Source organism: Zophobas morio, unplaced genomic scaffold (assembly GCF_036711695.1).
Source record: "Zophobas morio isolate AGI-343-1 ecotype UQ-CSIRO unplaced genomic scaffold, CSIRO_AGI_Zmor_V1 ptg000021l, whole genome shotgun sequence".
NCBI classification, from domain to species: Eukaryota; Metazoa; Arthropoda; class Insecta; order Coleoptera; family Tenebrionidae; genus Zophobas; species Zophobas morio.
This window is the reverse complement of record NW_026972126.1, coordinates 3,822,250-3,839,200: the sequence shown is the minus strand read 5'-3', so window position 1 is coordinate 3,839,200 and position 16,951 is coordinate 3,822,250. Positions and strand designations below refer to the sequence as shown.

Here is a 16,951-nt window from a genome sequence, read left to right as displayed (position 1 = left end):
AGCGAAGTGTCGGGCTTGATTTATTGTGATTTTAAAAAAGTATCAATGAAAATGGGAAAAGATAGAAAAAACACTTGACGCCAGGCATATAAACGCTGCTGGAACTGAGCCAAATGTGATTTATCATATACCAGTAGATTTGTATACATTGTCTAACTTGTATTTATTATTTTTGTAAATTTAATGAAAAATGTGTTTGCGTCAAAGCATGTCTGTTCAGTCCGGAAGAGAAATATTTTATTCGAAAATTTTTGTTTATTTTTCTACAGTAACAGGTAGTTGTTTTAACGTTCTGGTAACTTTCCAAAGGGAATTTAGCTTGACTAATTAGTCAAGTAAATATAAAGACATAAACACCTTAATTAATGTGTTCTTTATGTTTACTAGTCGAAAAAATAATCACGTTTTGTCATAAGGCATATTATCGTCTTACTTGACTCGGTTTGAAAGATTTTTTAACGAGCGCATGTTTTGTGAAGTTTTCTTAACAGCAAATAATTACATTTTGTAAAACCATAATAAACGTAATAAACAGTCATCTTAAAGTCTGCCTAAGAAGTACTATTTTCAACCCAAACAATAAACAATTAAATCCGGAACGGCTAAGTGAACTAAAATAAGCTTTCTTCAGTATAAAAGTTTTCAATAAAAGTTTTTTATGTTCAGTTCGTTAGAAACCACGAATCAAGTTTGGTGCAATGAGTTTCGATAAAAACGCCAGAAAAGCGAATACTTGTACAGATATTCGCAATTATTTTAAGGAATACTGTGATGCGACCAGTATACACGGTTTTAAATATTTTGGTGAGAATCGTTCTCTGTGTGAAAGGTAAAAAGATATTTTTTTTAAATTGAATGTGTTTTGGTAATACATTACAAAATAGGTTGTGGTGGTCCATGATCTTCATTATCTGCCTTTCTGGTTGCTGCTTTGTGATATTCACAATATACGAAAAATACGAAAAGAGTCCAGTGATCGTGACCTTTGCGACTAAAGAAACTCCAATTTATAAAATTCCATTTCCAACAGTTACCATTTGTCCGGAAATTAAATCGACAAAAGCTAAATTTTATTATGGTCGAGCAGTGAAAGAGAAAAATGATGGTAAATCGACTTTTGAAGAGTAAGAACTGTTATTTTTGTAAAAATTAGTTTAAACTTTTCGATGAATTTCAGTGATCAAAAAATAGATTACCTGTCGGTGTTGTGTGACAGCTATAATCGAGTGCCACATTTACAGAATGAGTCTTTCACTGAGGATTTTTTTAATACTTTACACGAGGTCAGTTTAAATTCGCGTCTTTTTTTTAGTTAGTAAATCATTATATTTTCAGATTAAACCGGATATTTTGAATCAGATTTACGGCTGCGTGTTCATGGGAAAAGAACTCAAATGCAAAGATATTTTTATTCCTGTAATGACAGACGAAGGAATATGCTACTCTTTTAATATTTTGGATCGTAGCCAAATTTTTGATGATTTAGTGTAAGTATAAATTTCAGCAAACATTTCTTGGGTCAAGGTTGGTAATATATTATATATTTTTGGTCTAAGTGTGATAAACTTTTTAATTAATTTTGTTCCGCATGTCGGTAGTTATCTGTTGATAAGCATTATCAAAATTAAATTACTTCCTGAATCGACTGGATAGTGTAGGTGCAGACGATGTGATCTTGCACTTATTACAAATTTTTGTTTAGTGTTATCGCATGCAAAAGTAACCAACAAAATTAACGTTCAAATTAGCTCTTGGTGATTTTTGAATCCTTTTTTTGTTCTTCTACAAATTTCCTGTACTTCTTTTAAATCTTTTTTAAAGAGGGTGTAACGTCAAAATATTATATTATTATTAACAACAAATTTACGATCAGCAAAACCGTAAAAATAAGTAAGGTGTCTTTTAGTCAGTCTGATGGCAGTTTATTAGATCGGGAATCTCTGACATTAGGGAATGCATTAACTATTTTAACACTTTTGATGTACTTTATGATTAGATAATCATAAACCTAGGCTGTAAAAAACCGGTCCTCAAATTTTGTGTTTTAAAAATTTGTCCATATTTGCAACCTTTCGTAATATTTACATTATGGGAATATCTCGTTCCTGTAACGGTATGAAGCAATTTTATGGTCCAATTAAATTATTTTCTCAGTTGTTTTGATTATAAATTGGTGTTCCGTTTATTAATAGATTTGATTTAAAAGTCTTATTTGTTACATTGTCCATTAATGTTAATACTTTAATAATAAATTTTCGTTATTTAAATTGCTCAAGAAATTTTTTAACATCCAAGGATTATGGTAAAATAGTATATTATGTAACACATTTTTATAAACGCCTCTTTAGTCACGAGTTTATTTAGTCATGAGCGGAACGAGTCTTTAAAATTCGACTGTCTAGCGAAGTAACTTTGCTGTCTCTACGACTTAAAATAAAACCATAATTAACGAAATTCTGAAATTATTACTGTACAAAAACTAAATCATTAACATCACAACATTTTTGTTGAACTATTACATCAGCTTAACATACAGACTGCAAAGTTTTTTCTACTCCCGTGTTTAAAATGTTACTTTCAGGTGATACCTTGACGGCGATAACTTAGATTTTAAATAGGGACACGAGCAGTGACTAAGCCACGGGCTGAAGTTAGCCCCGCTTTTTTAGTCACGGTCTGAAGTTGCTTCTTGTCAAATTGACAGTAGAACGAAATTTTTATTTATTAAGTAAAAAATGCATTTAAAATGTTTGGTAACAATTAACATTCATAATATGCATATTTATAAATTTACAAAATAATTTCATTTAACGTTATAATTTAGTAAGACGCTTTAGTTTTGAGAATTGCTTATGAAGGATGTTCTAAAAATTGAAAGTATAAACCGTTTTCTATATTTAATTTTCTAAACAGTAAATCTAATGTCTTCCGTTATTTCAAAGCTTGCTCGTTTAATTTTTCTGAAGTTCTTAGAATAGCATAAGTTGGTAGGATTAAATAACACAACAATAACAAATTGATATCGTTTTCATAATAAAAAATATAAATAACTCCGTTGTACACGTGTGTGTAAAAATTCGAACAAGTATGAACAACTTTAGAGCTTTATTTTTGTATAAAATCTTTGTTTTTTTTTTTTTTTGTTTTAGTGGCACCTTCTCCAATGCGCTTATTGAACTTGGTGCTTTTGGATATTTAGTAATTATACACTTATTTCGTCAATATTGACAAAAATAATGTAGGTGTCATTTAAAAATTGCAGTGTTTGTGACAAAAATGGTAATGAAACCCAGTGAATTAGGACCGACACATTTCTTTCTTATATCTTATTAACGTTAGTTAGTTTGCTTTATAAGAATTCGATTGCTAAACAACCATTGAAATATGCTGTACTGATGAGATCTAAGGATGTACCCAAACTGCAGTCTACAGATATTCATTGTGTTGTCTAAAAGTTTATAAAATAGGTGGTTGATTGTGAATAAACTATATTTCATAAAATTCTAATAAAAAATTTGCAGAGCGAAATTTGAGGTTATCTCTATCTGATATATTAAATAACTAGACAAGAATTTTTTACAAATGACGGAAACACTCTTTGTAATTAAAATCCTATCGAAATATGTTACGTACACTCAATATGTTGGTATTCTCAAACAAAAAAGATTTCAATCTATATAAGGACTAATTGTTTTGTTATTTCTACTGTAAATCTCACTATCAATCTTCTTTTCTACGACGAGTAAGAAAGAGGACTGAAAGGATAGAATCAACACCTAGGTACATTGAATAGTCTATTTCTCTTCTTTTAAAACAATCTAGACTGTTCGGTTAAAAGTTTTAAAAATTTACACTTATTAGCTGTGTGTTGATTTAAAAAAAAAAAATAATGATCATTTGGTCCCGTTTAAAGTGAGTTAGTGCTTTAAACCTTCTGAACATGCTCTCTATGCTGCAGATGACTGATCTTCTAGTTTATTCAGTATTATCAGTATATTTTTAATTATGATAGTTAATTTTGTAACTGGAGTCTGCTTTATCTTGCGTACTGTCAAAAAACTTAAGACACGCGGAAGTGAAGCGTAAAAGTGTTGCATTTATAGCTAGAACGAAATTTATAATTTACTTATTTTCAGTTTAAAACCAGATGCCACCTTTTTCGTTCAAGATTACATGAAAATAACATTTCTTTGGCAAAACATACAATTTAATGCATGTTATGTTATGGTTTAATGCACCTGGTGCTATTGTGATAACCACAATTAATATTTCAACAAATATAAAACTACAGTCTACGTTAATTTTAATATATTTTTTATCATAACACAGAACAATCTGGTTTTTAAAATATGCATCCCTTTAGTACTCACAATGTACTTAAAAGTTAGTAGATTTAACAATAAATGGTGATTAACTACATAGCGAATATTAAAATTATGTCTTCCATTATTGTTGAGACACTCTTACGTATTCTTTTAGTTATCACTTTAACGGGTATCACAAGACAGGAGAGAATTCCTCAACGTGGAGTATTGATAAAGGATATTTGAACGAATCTAAAATTGACATTTATCCAAGGAGAGCTTTACTTGCTGGAGCTGCGAATGGGTTAACAATGCAATTAGCGACCCCTAAAAATGATATAGATCATACCTGCAAAGGAATACAGGGTTACAGGGTATGTATGCTTTTGTAATTTAGGATGTTCATGTGAGTACTACTTACATTATAGTCGTTTTTTTTCTTGAGATTTGTTGCTGAAAATTTTAGTAAAAGTGCCTGTTTCTACAGCCAGATATATATATTTGCATTTCGTATTTCGTTTCTGAAATTTTATGAAAAGCCCCCGCTTAGAATTTTAATTTCCGCCAGTTTTTGTGACAAATTATAAATTCTCTGGTCTTACTAGACCCGTGTCTATTTGGTTCATATATTTGATTTTGGTTTTGTTTATTGCCATAACTTTCCGTTTTGAAATCACCATGTGTGTTGTAACCACATATATATTTTTATCTTTGTTTCTCTAGGAGCTTTTCTCGCACCAGACTAAACATAACTTGACTCTCGGTTTTATTTAAAGTTAAGTTTATACGCCTCGACTCTGAAAATTCTTGTTTATTTCCAGCTTTCTTCATGCTTGGTACAACTCTCCTTCTTTCATGTTTACATAAGCTTACTCGGGCGATGTACTTTTCTTTTTTGAGACGGCAAAATTTTCCTCTTGGAAAATTTACTTTCACCTCTCAACCTCTACTAAATCTATACCGGTGTTCACCTGCTAATTTGAAAATTGTCCTGTAATTTGTTTTTCACAAGAACTTCAAAAAATTATAACAAAAAAATTTTTTCCGAGTTTGGAGCATGTCAGATATCAAAAAGGTTTCGACATTTCTCAAGAAATTTACAACTGTCGAACAGGATTTGATGACTTGGTGATGTTTTGCTATAGCAGACGACGAGGAGAAACTACATCGAATGCAACAATGGCTTTCGAGCATTCTAGTTTCTTCTTTTCTCGATTTTACGTTTTTACTTCATTTGTGTCACTATTCCCTTTACTTCTATATTTTCTTTCTTTAGTTACTATATGATTTTCAGTTTAACAAATTATAACACTATGTCACACCATGCCATTTCTCTAATTGCAGGTGGTTTTGCACACACCTATGCGAATGCCGAGATTGAAACAGGAGTATTTTCGAGTACCATTGGATGAAGCCGTGGTTACAGCAGTTAAACCAATCATGATTAGTACGTCTGAGGCTGTAAAAAAATACGACATAAAGAAACGAGATTGTTGCTTTCCTTTCGAAAGAAAATTAATGTTTTTTAAAACTTACAGCCAGTTAAATTGCCAACTGGAGTGCTTAACTAATTTTACTCTAGCCACATGTGGATGTGTGAATTTTTTTATGCCACGTAAGTAAAATACATTTTAATGTCGAATGACACTTTACATAAAGAGTGAATTTCAGGACATAACAATACTAAAATTTGTGGAACTGGAAAATATGAATGCATGAAATTAGCTGAGAGTATTCTTTACACTGAAGAGGTTTACGAAAAATTTCTGGATCGTCCTAAAAAATTAATGCGTGAGACCACCGTAGACTGTAACTGTATGCCGCTTTGTACAGATTTAAGTTATAACACAGAAACATCACAGACAAGTTGGACTTGGAAAGAAGACGCCTTTTCGAGGAGCAAACAAAATTTAGACAAACAAAAGTAATAACATTTTTCTTTATCTGTTAAATATACAGTTTTTTTCTTTTTAGAATGCACTTGTCAAGTTTGACGATTTACTTCAAATTTAACCACTTTATTACATCAGAACGAAATGAACTCTATGGACCAACAGATTTCTTAGCCAATTTTGGAGGACTGTTGGGGCTATTTACCGGTTTTTCTCTTTTGTCTTTAATGGAAATTATTTATTTTTTAACACTCAGGATTTGTTGTAATATGAAAATGTACGGGAAATGGACGGGGCTAGCCAAGCAATAAAATAATGAAATAAACGAGACTCTAATTGTTGAACAGACGTTAAATCGTACAAGTTATCATCATCTCCCAACTTAATTATTCACCACGTAATAACGTGACAAAGTTATGTGAGATTGCAGTTCGCTTTACGATCAGCAAAATGTAAAACGCACGTTGGAAAGACTCACACATGTGTATAATCGTGTATTATTAATTTTCCAAGTGATTCTGGCGACTTGCCACAGTTGGAGATACCATAACTAATTTCAGTTTCATGAACTTGGCGATGACAAACGGGCGAATGTTGAGTCGAAGGAAAAGTTAAATGTTTTGATGCTGTGGTAACTACACTTGAGTAGTATTGGGCTGATTATCTTTATTCTAATTTATTACGTGGCAGCAACCAAAAATTTCGAGGCAATTCATAACACTTTGTATATGATAATAATTTATGACATGGTGTGGGCAGAGAAAAGTAGATTTCTGCTGGGATGTTGAAAATAGATCTTGCACGATTAATTTTATTTTCTGCGGCAAATAAAAAAGTAATAAATATTAAAAAAACATTATAACAGTGTAAGAATTTGGAATTAATAAGTTTGTTTTATTGCTTAGGCGCACAAAGAATTTGTTTTTTTTTTTTTTTAAATATTTATGTTGTTACAAAATTTCTAAAGCAATAAATTGTGTACCTATAGATTTTTGTTTAGGTCAGATTTCTGATTTTAATAGTTGACATGCCAAAATAAATGAGAGAAGTATTTTTTATTGCTTTTAATTCTGAACTTGGTAGATCATGTTTACAATTTTGCAGAACAGCGGCAGGGGTTCTATTAAAGTTATGTAACTTTTTTAATAGTCAATAGTGGAATCAACTAAATACTAACATATTTTTCACGTTTGAATTTGCCATTAAAATTTAAGGTTTGTGAGATGCTGTTCTCTACAATACCTTTATTTATTTATTACCTCATGGTTGAAGATCGTATTTTACTAGATGATTTTGTGAGACAATAAAAAATTTGATGACGAATTAGTATAATTGATACTGATAATGAACAGCAGTAATGTTATTTTATCGGATATAGGATGTAAATTCAGAAAATTTGAGGGCCATTTGCTGCGTCCAATAAAGCCAGGAAGTTCAACCCAGCTACCAACCACACATGCAGTTCTAAGCTGCAGTTCCTTCTTGCTGGAATACCTACTGTGAATTTCAAAATGAAGGCCACTCCACCGAAAAACGACGTTCTTTAAACTGTTGTTCATTTATTGTTAATTCTTTAATTAAGAAAAACAAGTGATGTTTTTTCATTTATTGTTATCTAGCTCCAAACGATTAGGAACTTGTGTGTACTTTTCGGAAGATCAATCCTCCGTTCTTATTGGCTTAAAAATATTTCTGGCGAATATGCAATCATTACAAAGATTAAAAGATCCTTCAATAACGAAAAGTATTTTCTGTAGTATAGGGATTCATCAACAGATCTATTTTTATTGTCCTATTTAAAGAAGTTCGGCCAATACTCAGCTCCAAAGTTATTTTATGTTGAGGTTGCCTAGGATTACGTCGTATTCTTTCAGGAATAATTTTAATTTTTTTGGATCGAGGTGGTTTTAATAGTTTTGAATGTCGTTACAGATTTTCCACACTTACAAAAACGCAAGCTCATAGAAAAAGAAACTTAAGAAAACAATGGAGCACTGTACTTTTTCAGGCTTTTCATTTACGTGTTCATTCTGTGTGCCGCTGTAATGAATCAGAGAAGGATATTTTCGCTCTTCAATGAAATTTAATCTTGATGCAACAAGGAGATATTCGAATCTATACTTCTATACCTACTTATATTATAAAGCTCAAGTGTTTGTTTAATTGAACGCGCTAATCTCAGAAACTACTGGTTCGAATTAAAAAAATCTTTTTGTGTTGGATAGTCCATTTATCGTACCTACATATAGACTACATAAGATCACGCTTCGATCAATAGGAGCGAATTAGCAATGAAAAATTCCGAAAAACGGGAAAATTATTCCTCCTTTGTCAGCGTCCGTTGCTTACGCTGCTTAAACGGTTAAAGTTACGTAAAAATCATGTATGACGAAATTGTTCCCCTCTAAAAGTTCTAAAGAAAAGTTCGCGACAGCATATGTCTAAGGTCGACTCAGTATAACCTTTTTTATGTTAAAGAAATTTGTTCTAAAATAATAATGCATTATGTATAAAATTCTCGCGTCACAGTGTTTGTAACCGAACTCCTCCGAAATGGGTTGACCCATTTATATGAAATTTTTTATGTATATTCGGTAAGCTAAGTGATAAGGGTGGCCCACCCTAAACAATTTTTGCTTATTTTTTAGACAAAATTTTTTATTTTTATTTTTTTAAGATTTAGCATCAAAAAATACATATAACCCTAAATTTTGAAGAATTTTTTATATTACAGGGATGGTTTATAAATAAAAAAATAGGGAAAACTTAAAAGAACAGCTAAAAAATGAAAAAATTCTAAAAAGTTTGTATGGGAATCGCCACTTCGAATTAATTTCAGTAGTTGGCGTTCCTGACGGACCGGTCGTCTAACTGACGTGTCATACAAAACTATTTCTTCCCTGCGATTGTGAAATAGTTATTTACATATCAAGCGCCGAAAATGAGACTTTGCATCCGAGCGTATTTGTAGCGTGAGAGCGAAGCTCGAACGCCACAAAAGCGCTGCTTTTTATTAAAAAAATATTAAAGAACATTACTATTATCATTAATAAAAAAAAACTAGTGAAATTGTGTTGTAACGAAAATATGTTGCCACTACCTTCTCCGTTACCATAGCAATCAATAACAATTCCGAAAAAATTGTATGAAAACTGAAACTGGTGGCGATGAAATGAATTCGCGGTAAAATGAATGGGTATGTAGAAAAATACGTTGGAAAGCATTGTCGGTGGTGCTCCCTGCGAAATTTCGCACTCGGTATGAAGAGGAGTTGAAGAAATTCACAAAATGATGAGACGATAACAAAATTAAAAATAAACATACTGAGACGACGTTTCTAGCTTATTTTAAAATCAAGTCCGGAACTTTGAAACCCTCTTCAACGCTAAAAACGACATATTGTCTGTAAACCATGACGTACATTTGGACAAATATCCCAAACTCAAAGCATTTCTCAAGCGGCAGAGCGATGGCTACAAGCCGAAAAAATCTGTAATGTTGAGGCCCATGTAGAAACTTTTTTAAAAATAGCCCCTGATGACAAATTTTTATTTATGAAGTTACATATAATATAAATCAAAATAATCGAAATTTAGCTGCTTTTTTTCAGGCTGGTTTAGTTATTACGGGTTCTGAAGCATGCAGAAGGATAGAACTGACAAGTCTTTCCACAGAAAATCTACAGTTTGTAGTCATGGCAGTGAAGCATCCTCATCAAATTGTGTTCCTGAAAATATTGAAATTGCAAATGTGACTCTGGAGGATTCAAAGACTGGTCTTACCATTTCAAATTCAAACTGTCAGAATGTCAAAATAAATTTTCATATTAATAAATAAGTGGTTAATTTTCACAAATGTAAACACCTTATTAGTTTTGTAATAAATGTTTTCTTGATATTTGATAAACAAAGTCATTATTGTCACTGAAAGAACAATATTTGTCCGGAAGGCAGTTTAGTTTGTCCGGTAGGTTAGTTTCTCCTTGTTTCAGAACTTTTATCCACGTTAATGTTTTTTAATAGTAAATAATCGCAGCAGACCAAGGTATCACAAACAACTATTTACCTTGATCCTAAATATAAAATCAGAAATTATTGCAATTGAACATTCCAAAAAGAAATCCCTGATTCCAAACGCATTAGTGTAAAATAAAAACTTCTAACCAGAATAAACTCAGCAGCCGATGTCGGCTGACGTTGAAGCAATACCAACCGAAATCGTGTGAGCAAATTTGCCGTAGCAATATAACTTTAAAACGATTTATCTAAATTTGTACTGAATTTTATAAGTGCAAATACCGCATACATCATTTTGTTCACTTAATAATTAATTCGGCAATATTGGTTTATTTTTTACTGACATTTTTTACTTTCGGCTCTAGATCCTCAAATAGTTATTTAAACATTAATAAGGGAGGTAGGTAATATTTACCAGACGAGAACGTGATTGCGCCCGAGGGGGTACCCCGAGGGCAAGCAATGGAGTCCGAATTGTTTATAACATTTTTCCTACTCCCCAGAAGATAAAATTTTTATGAAGAAAAGTAATTAATTAATTAATTGTGATAGTACAAATACAACTGAAACGTTATTAGTCAGCCTCAGCATACATCTGAAACGTTACTAGGCAGCACATACATGCAGTTATTTATAAATACAAATAAAAGGAAATTTGTCAATTTCAATTAAATTGCTGGATAAAGAAGGTGGTAATAACATTGAATTATCAAAAAATTGTAACATGAAAATGTTACCACAATTTAAATAGCGCGCGCATTTAGAGAGTAGGGGGGTAGGAGCTGGAAGGTTCGAGAAGAGCGTGGCTTTTGGTTTTGAGACGGCGACGAGAGAAGGTCGAGAGAAAAAGACACGGAAGTTTTGGGGTGTTGTTGTTCACGAAGGGGTGAGAAGTTAGTGTCAAGGAGAGGTGTCATCCTGTCATCCTGGTAAGTCTGTCGAACCGCCAACCTGGAGGTAAATTAACAGGGTGCAAGGACTGCTAAAAGCTACAACCAACCGAACTCCTGCCCACCACATTTTTTTGATTTCAAGTCATAGTTTTTTTTTATAGTGTAATTAGTCCATTTAATTTATTTTATATAAATAAAAAGAGCATTGGTGAAGTTGGGTGGTCTCAGTCCCCCCAACCCTCCTTTCCACCATAACGACTGAGTGGCGCCCTATTATTTTTGGTTAGGAAGAGTTTAGCAACGAAGTTGAATCCAAGGTAAGTGCAAACACCACGAGAAGAACCCGCTCTCCGAAAGTAGCACCGGCGTAAAAAGAAGATAAGAGGTTATACAAAAAATGGCGCCGTAACGTGGGGCCAGATGCGGTATTGACAGTGGTAGGTGGATTTACGACTTGGTTCGACTTCGTTACTTGTGGAATTCTATAAGGTCATAGGAGTTTGTTGAGGTATGGTACGGTGGTGTGGCAATTAGCAGCCCAAGTAATGAAATAGGTGGTGACAGACATTTTGTTGATGATATCGTGCGAACATAATTCTAATTACTCTGCATTTTAGACTTTGTCATCCTGACTTTGTCATCCTGACTTTGTTATCCTGACTTTGTACATCTCGAATTTGTATGTCTTGGCTTTGGATGTCTTATAACCATTTCACATTGGTGATATTAATATGGACGACACTTTTAAGGCAAGGTATTTACTAGCAGGTGAGCTCGATTATGAGTTGCGTATAAGGGGAATTGTAACCAAGCGTGGTAGTGATGATAAACGGAGGTTGTTGCAGCGTTCGGTTGATAAAGACATCGGTCGACCACTAGAACTAATTTTGGCGTATAAAGACCCGCAGTTTGATTACGAGCAGGAAGTAGAATCAATTAATAGTACGATTGATAGTATTAAACAGTTGATGCCGGAATTTGAAGGTTCTCCTCAAGATGCTTTATTTAAACGGTTGCGAACGCGAATTGCTCATGCGACTCTTCGGGTTCTTAGAATTAAAATTCCTGACAATCTTTCCGAACACGACGCTAAAGAAATGGTGGAGTTCCGTAACGAATCTCATGCAACGTGTGCGCTACTCGAGGCCGAATTGTATGATAAGGTAGAGACCACCGCATCGCCGCAAGTGTCTTCTCCGGTTGCTCCCGTTATTTTTCCGTCAGTAGTTCCTTCGCTTCCACTAGTTGTCAATACTAAATTAGTACCAATTTACAAGTGGGGGATTTCGTTTAGCGGTGAAGCCCAAGGTGTAGGGGTTAATCAATTTCTTGAACGTGTTGACGAGTTGTGTCAGGCCCGACATGCCACTAAGGATGATTTGTATAACTCAGCAGTTGATTTGTTTAGCGGAAAAGCGTTATTATGGTATCGAGCTGTTAGACATAAATACGTAGATTGGGATTCGTTAGTGAACGCGATCAAGCAAGAATTTCTTCCTAGTGATTGTGACGATATTTTATGGGATGATATTAAAAATAGAATGCAGAGCAAGGGCGAGTCCATATCAATTTACGTAGCAGTGATGGAAACACTTTTCTCGCGCCTTTCGCGTGCTCCGTTAGAAATCACTAAAATCAAAGTAATCCAAAAAAATTTGGGCTTAGCATATTTGAATCATTTAGAGATCGCGGAGGCAAAAACGTTAGATGAATTAATTAGGATCGGTAAGAAAATCGAGCAGATGCTTAGTTTGAGACAAAGATCTAAGGTTCCGTGTCGACAGTCGTGTTTGTTGGAAGCCGAGTTGGCTGGTGTACAAACACAACCTGTTCGGGATACGTTTAAGGAAAAATCCAGTAACGAGAAAATTTCTAATTTTGTGGTCCCGTCGAGGGCAGATGTACAACCTTTCGGTGAGGGTGAAGTAAAACAAGGCAAGGAAGATCCGCGGAAGACCCTATTGATCTGTTGGAATTGCCGACAACCAAATCATAGCTACCGCAATTGTGTGGCCAAGCGCGTGAAATTTTGTTACAAATGTGGTCTGCGGAACGTGACTGTAGCATCTTGTCCAAAATGTCGTTCGGGAAACGAGTAACGGAAACACGATTTTTAGGCCGGTCGTCGTTTCCAAAGTTTCACAAGGTCAACGCTGATCGGAGCAATCGTTTCGGTACTACCTATTCTAAAGTAAAAAGTTTTGTTCAGACTCGCGATGATTGGAACAAATGGGTTAATTTTGTGCGTCAATTTTATAAGAGTAGTATTAGTCCTAAAAAGGGGGAAGTCGCTCCTACATTTTCGAAAAGGGATGGGGATAACAGGCCCTTTATTTCGGTTCAATTGAATGGTAAATTTGTCGAGGGGTTATTAGATACTGGTTCTAATTGCAGTATTATCGGACGTGGTGGTTTAGATTTACTTAAACAACCGCGATATCATATAAATATGGTTCCTTCCAAGCTAAAGGCCGTGATCACCGCAGATGGAAAATCTCACTGTGTTGCAAGCGCAGTGGAACTGGAGATTGGGTTGCAAGGAAGGCGTCATAAAATTTTCTTCTATGTAGTACCTGATTTGATACATAAAATAGTTTTGGGGAGTGATTTTTGCAGACTTTTTGCGTTAAAGTTGGACTTTCGAACATTTTCTTATGAAATTTCAAGTGCGGGTTTAAATAATGGTCGAAAGCAGCCAAAAATATCGCACGTAGGTGCAGTAGAAGCATCAACAGAGTTAAATTCGGATATCGATCAGTTAATATCTACGGATTTTGATGCGGATAGTCGAAAGAAAATAGAAGAAGTAATTGGGGAATTTAAAAAGTTGAATTACACCGATCAACTGAGTCGAGCTACAGTTAGTCCACACCGTATTGACACCGGAAACGCGCCTCCCTTCAAGCAGAGACAGTTTTGGTGGTCTCCGTATACAGGGTTAGTCACGAGAGAATTACTTCTGAAAATTAATTTTACGCAACCCAAAATACGAATACCATGTACCATTTGATACTAACTGAATTTAAAATGAAATGCTTAATCCATGCTTGCTTTGAGTTTGGCAATGTCATTTTGACAATTGTGGAAAAGGAGGTTACGCGAGTGTCCATGGTGGTACCGCAGCCAGTCGGAAATCTCCTCCGGCGCCGCTAATAAATTTGTCAGTGTGCCTCTTGATCTTTTACAACCGATTAATCACGAGAAATTTATTTCTAAAAATTCCTTTTACAGCATTTTATTCAAAGGTTACAACAGAAACTCAAACAAGTAAGTAAATAATTTAACTACTAATCTGTTGAAAATGTTGGGCATTTTGGGGGGATGCTACGGTTTTTTTTGTAAATGGATGGCCGAAGAGGTCCAGAGGTTGCAGATTTGCACTTCGAAGACGCTCTAGGTGACGCAGAGATAGCGAAATAACACATGCACATTAGCGGCGAACAACATTGGTAGAGCACTTACGGCTTCAGTATAGCCCAGATTGATCTGACGGTATGTCGTCGATCCAATGGGGTTCTAGAGGCGAGTCAACGATGAAAAAAAATGTTAAAAATTAATTAACGTCAAAGTGACACTGCCAAAGTCAAAGCAATCATGGATTAGGCATTTCATTTTAAATTTAGATAATATCAAGTGGTACGGGGTATTAGTATTTTGGGTTGCGTAAAAATAATTTTCAGAAGTAATTCTCTCGTGACTAACCCTGTATGTTATCGGAATTGAATCGTGAGATTGATAAAATGTTGAAGCTTAAGGTTATAGAGCCTTCGAATAGTTCATGGTCCTCTCCGATTCTTTTAGTTAAAAAACCTACTGAGGAATTTAGAGTATGTTTTGATGGACGAAAGTTAAATTCGGTTACCGTGCGGGATAATTATCCTTTGCCTTTAGTAGATAGGATATTGAGCATGCTAGGTGACGCGAAATATATCAGTTCGGTAGATTTGAAACAAGCGTTTTGGCAAATACCGTTGGAAGAATCGTCGAAACCAAAAACAGCATTCGCCGTACCAGGGCGTGGTCTTTTCCATTTTACGGTGATGCCTTTCGGGCTCACTAATGCAGCTCAAGCTTTGCAAAGGCTAATGGATGAATTATTCGGTCCAGAACTAGAGCCGCAAGTTTTCGTATACTTAGATGACCTAATTATATTGTCGAAAACGTTTGACGAGCACTTGTCCGTACTACGCGACGTAGCGAGACGTCTGTCGAAGGCGAATCTTTCGATTAACCTAGACAAGTGTAAATTTTTTCGCCCGTCTTTAAAATATCTGGGTTTTATAGTGGATCAGCAAGGGCTCCGTACAAATCCCGAAAAGGTTGAGAGTATGGCCAATTATCCGGTGCCGAAAACGTCTACTGAAATAAAGCGATTTGTAGGAATGTGTTCCTGGTACCGCCGCTTCGTGCCGCATTTTTCGTCGTTGATAGCGCCGTTGAATCGTTTGTTAAAGGGAAAGCGCAAACGTCAAAAAGTCGAGTGGGATGAAGACGCTGACCTCTCTTTCCGTAAGCTTAAAGAAGCGCTCGTATCAGCTCCTGTTTTAGCCAGTCCAAATTTCTCTGAACCTTTCACGATCCATACCGATGCTTCAGATACGGGTTTGGGCGGTTTGCTTACCCAAACCATTGTTTAAGTATATTATAGTTGGACAACCTATACGGACAATCACTTTCCCATGCAGAAAAGAATGAATATATATTTTACATCTCACTCGCTTCACTATGAAGTGGCGGTACCTTACGAAAGGGGGTAAAAATAGTCCGTAAGCACGTGATGTCGATAAGGTAGTAAACGGACGTATTAATCAGTACGTTGTACGGGGAGCAGTCACAAAATAAGCAAACGTACGTGTTGAAGACTTTACATATATGTAATATATGTATATGTAGTGCATACCTGTTTCAAGGTTAAGGTAACAAAAATTTAATATTATCGCGGTATACCTATTATCCATGAACTGCATGGCTAACAAATATGCGTTCCTTCGTCCACTTTAAAGGTACGAAATTAAACGACCACTACTTTAATTAATAAGTAACAAGTCATCTAATCTGCCTCCAGAATAACTATGAGTTATCATCAAACTATGAACACCAAATTAATTCAATATAAACATCTTCTTACGTATTTTTTTTATTAACAGTAGTCAAATCATTAAATACATATTATATTTGAAACTAAAATGCATTTCATCCTAAGATTGTATCACAAAATATTCATCACCATTTAAATATATACGATTTAGACATCAAGAAATAAATTTAAAATTGCAAAAATTATACTAAAACAGCCTTAAATGTGTCTTGTATGTACGTGCTTATCAGTATGTAGGCATTTTAACGCACAGCACTAATCGTTCTTGATGAGTAATGACTGATGACTACTGTACATCCTCGAAATCGAAAATTTAAAACACTGAAAAATTCAAATATGGGAAAATTGTAAAATCGAGAAATCGAAACATAAAAAAATCAAAAAAATAAAAATTGGAAAATCTAAAATTTAAAAATCGAGAAATTGAACAATCGGTTAATTCAAAAATCGAAACATCGAAAAATTGGAAAATCGAAAAATAAAAAAAAATTGGACAATCGAAAATTTAAAAATTCCGAAAATTGAAAAATTGAAATATAGAAGAACTGAAAACTCAAAAAATCGAAAAAAATTAATAATTTCAAAAATTGAAAAGTTAAAATTGAGAAATCGAAAAACTGAAAAATCACAAAATTGAACGAAATATCAAAAAATTCGGAAATTAAAAAATTGAGACACAGAAAAGTCAAAAAAGCAGAGTCTAAAAATCGCAAACTTAAAAAATTGAAAAATTGAAAAATCAAAAACC

General features: G+C 34.1%; 2 protein-coding genes across 2 annotated transcripts; both read left to right on the top strand.

Annotated features, from left to right (window-relative positions):
* The first annotated feature begins 679 nt into the window (after positions 1–679).
* Positions 680–6,544, top strand: LOC135132466 (pickpocket protein 28-like). Its single transcript, XM_064060576.1, has 8 exons — positions 680–829; positions 885–1,124; positions 1,178–1,283; positions 1,336–1,487; positions 4,480–4,678; positions 5,649–5,919; positions 5,976–6,228; positions 6,279–6,544. Exons 1-8 carry the CDS (start codon positions 699–701, stop codon positions 6,505–6,507), a joined length of 1,581 nt encoding a protein of 526 aa, XP_063916646.1. The 5' UTR covers positions 680–698; the 3' UTR covers positions 6,508–6,544.
* A 4,432-nt stretch (positions 6,545–10,976) lies between these two features.
* LOC135133067 (uncharacterized) lies at positions 10,977–14,116 on the top strand. Its single transcript, XM_064061320.1, has 2 exons — positions 10,977–11,141; positions 11,723–14,116. Exon 2 carries the CDS (start codon positions 11,837–11,839, stop codon positions 13,202–13,204), a length of 1,368 nt encoding a protein of 455 aa, XP_063917390.1. The 5' UTR covers positions 10,977–11,141; positions 11,723–11,836; the 3' UTR covers positions 13,205–14,116.
* Positions 14,117–16,951: the final 2,835 nt, after the last annotated feature.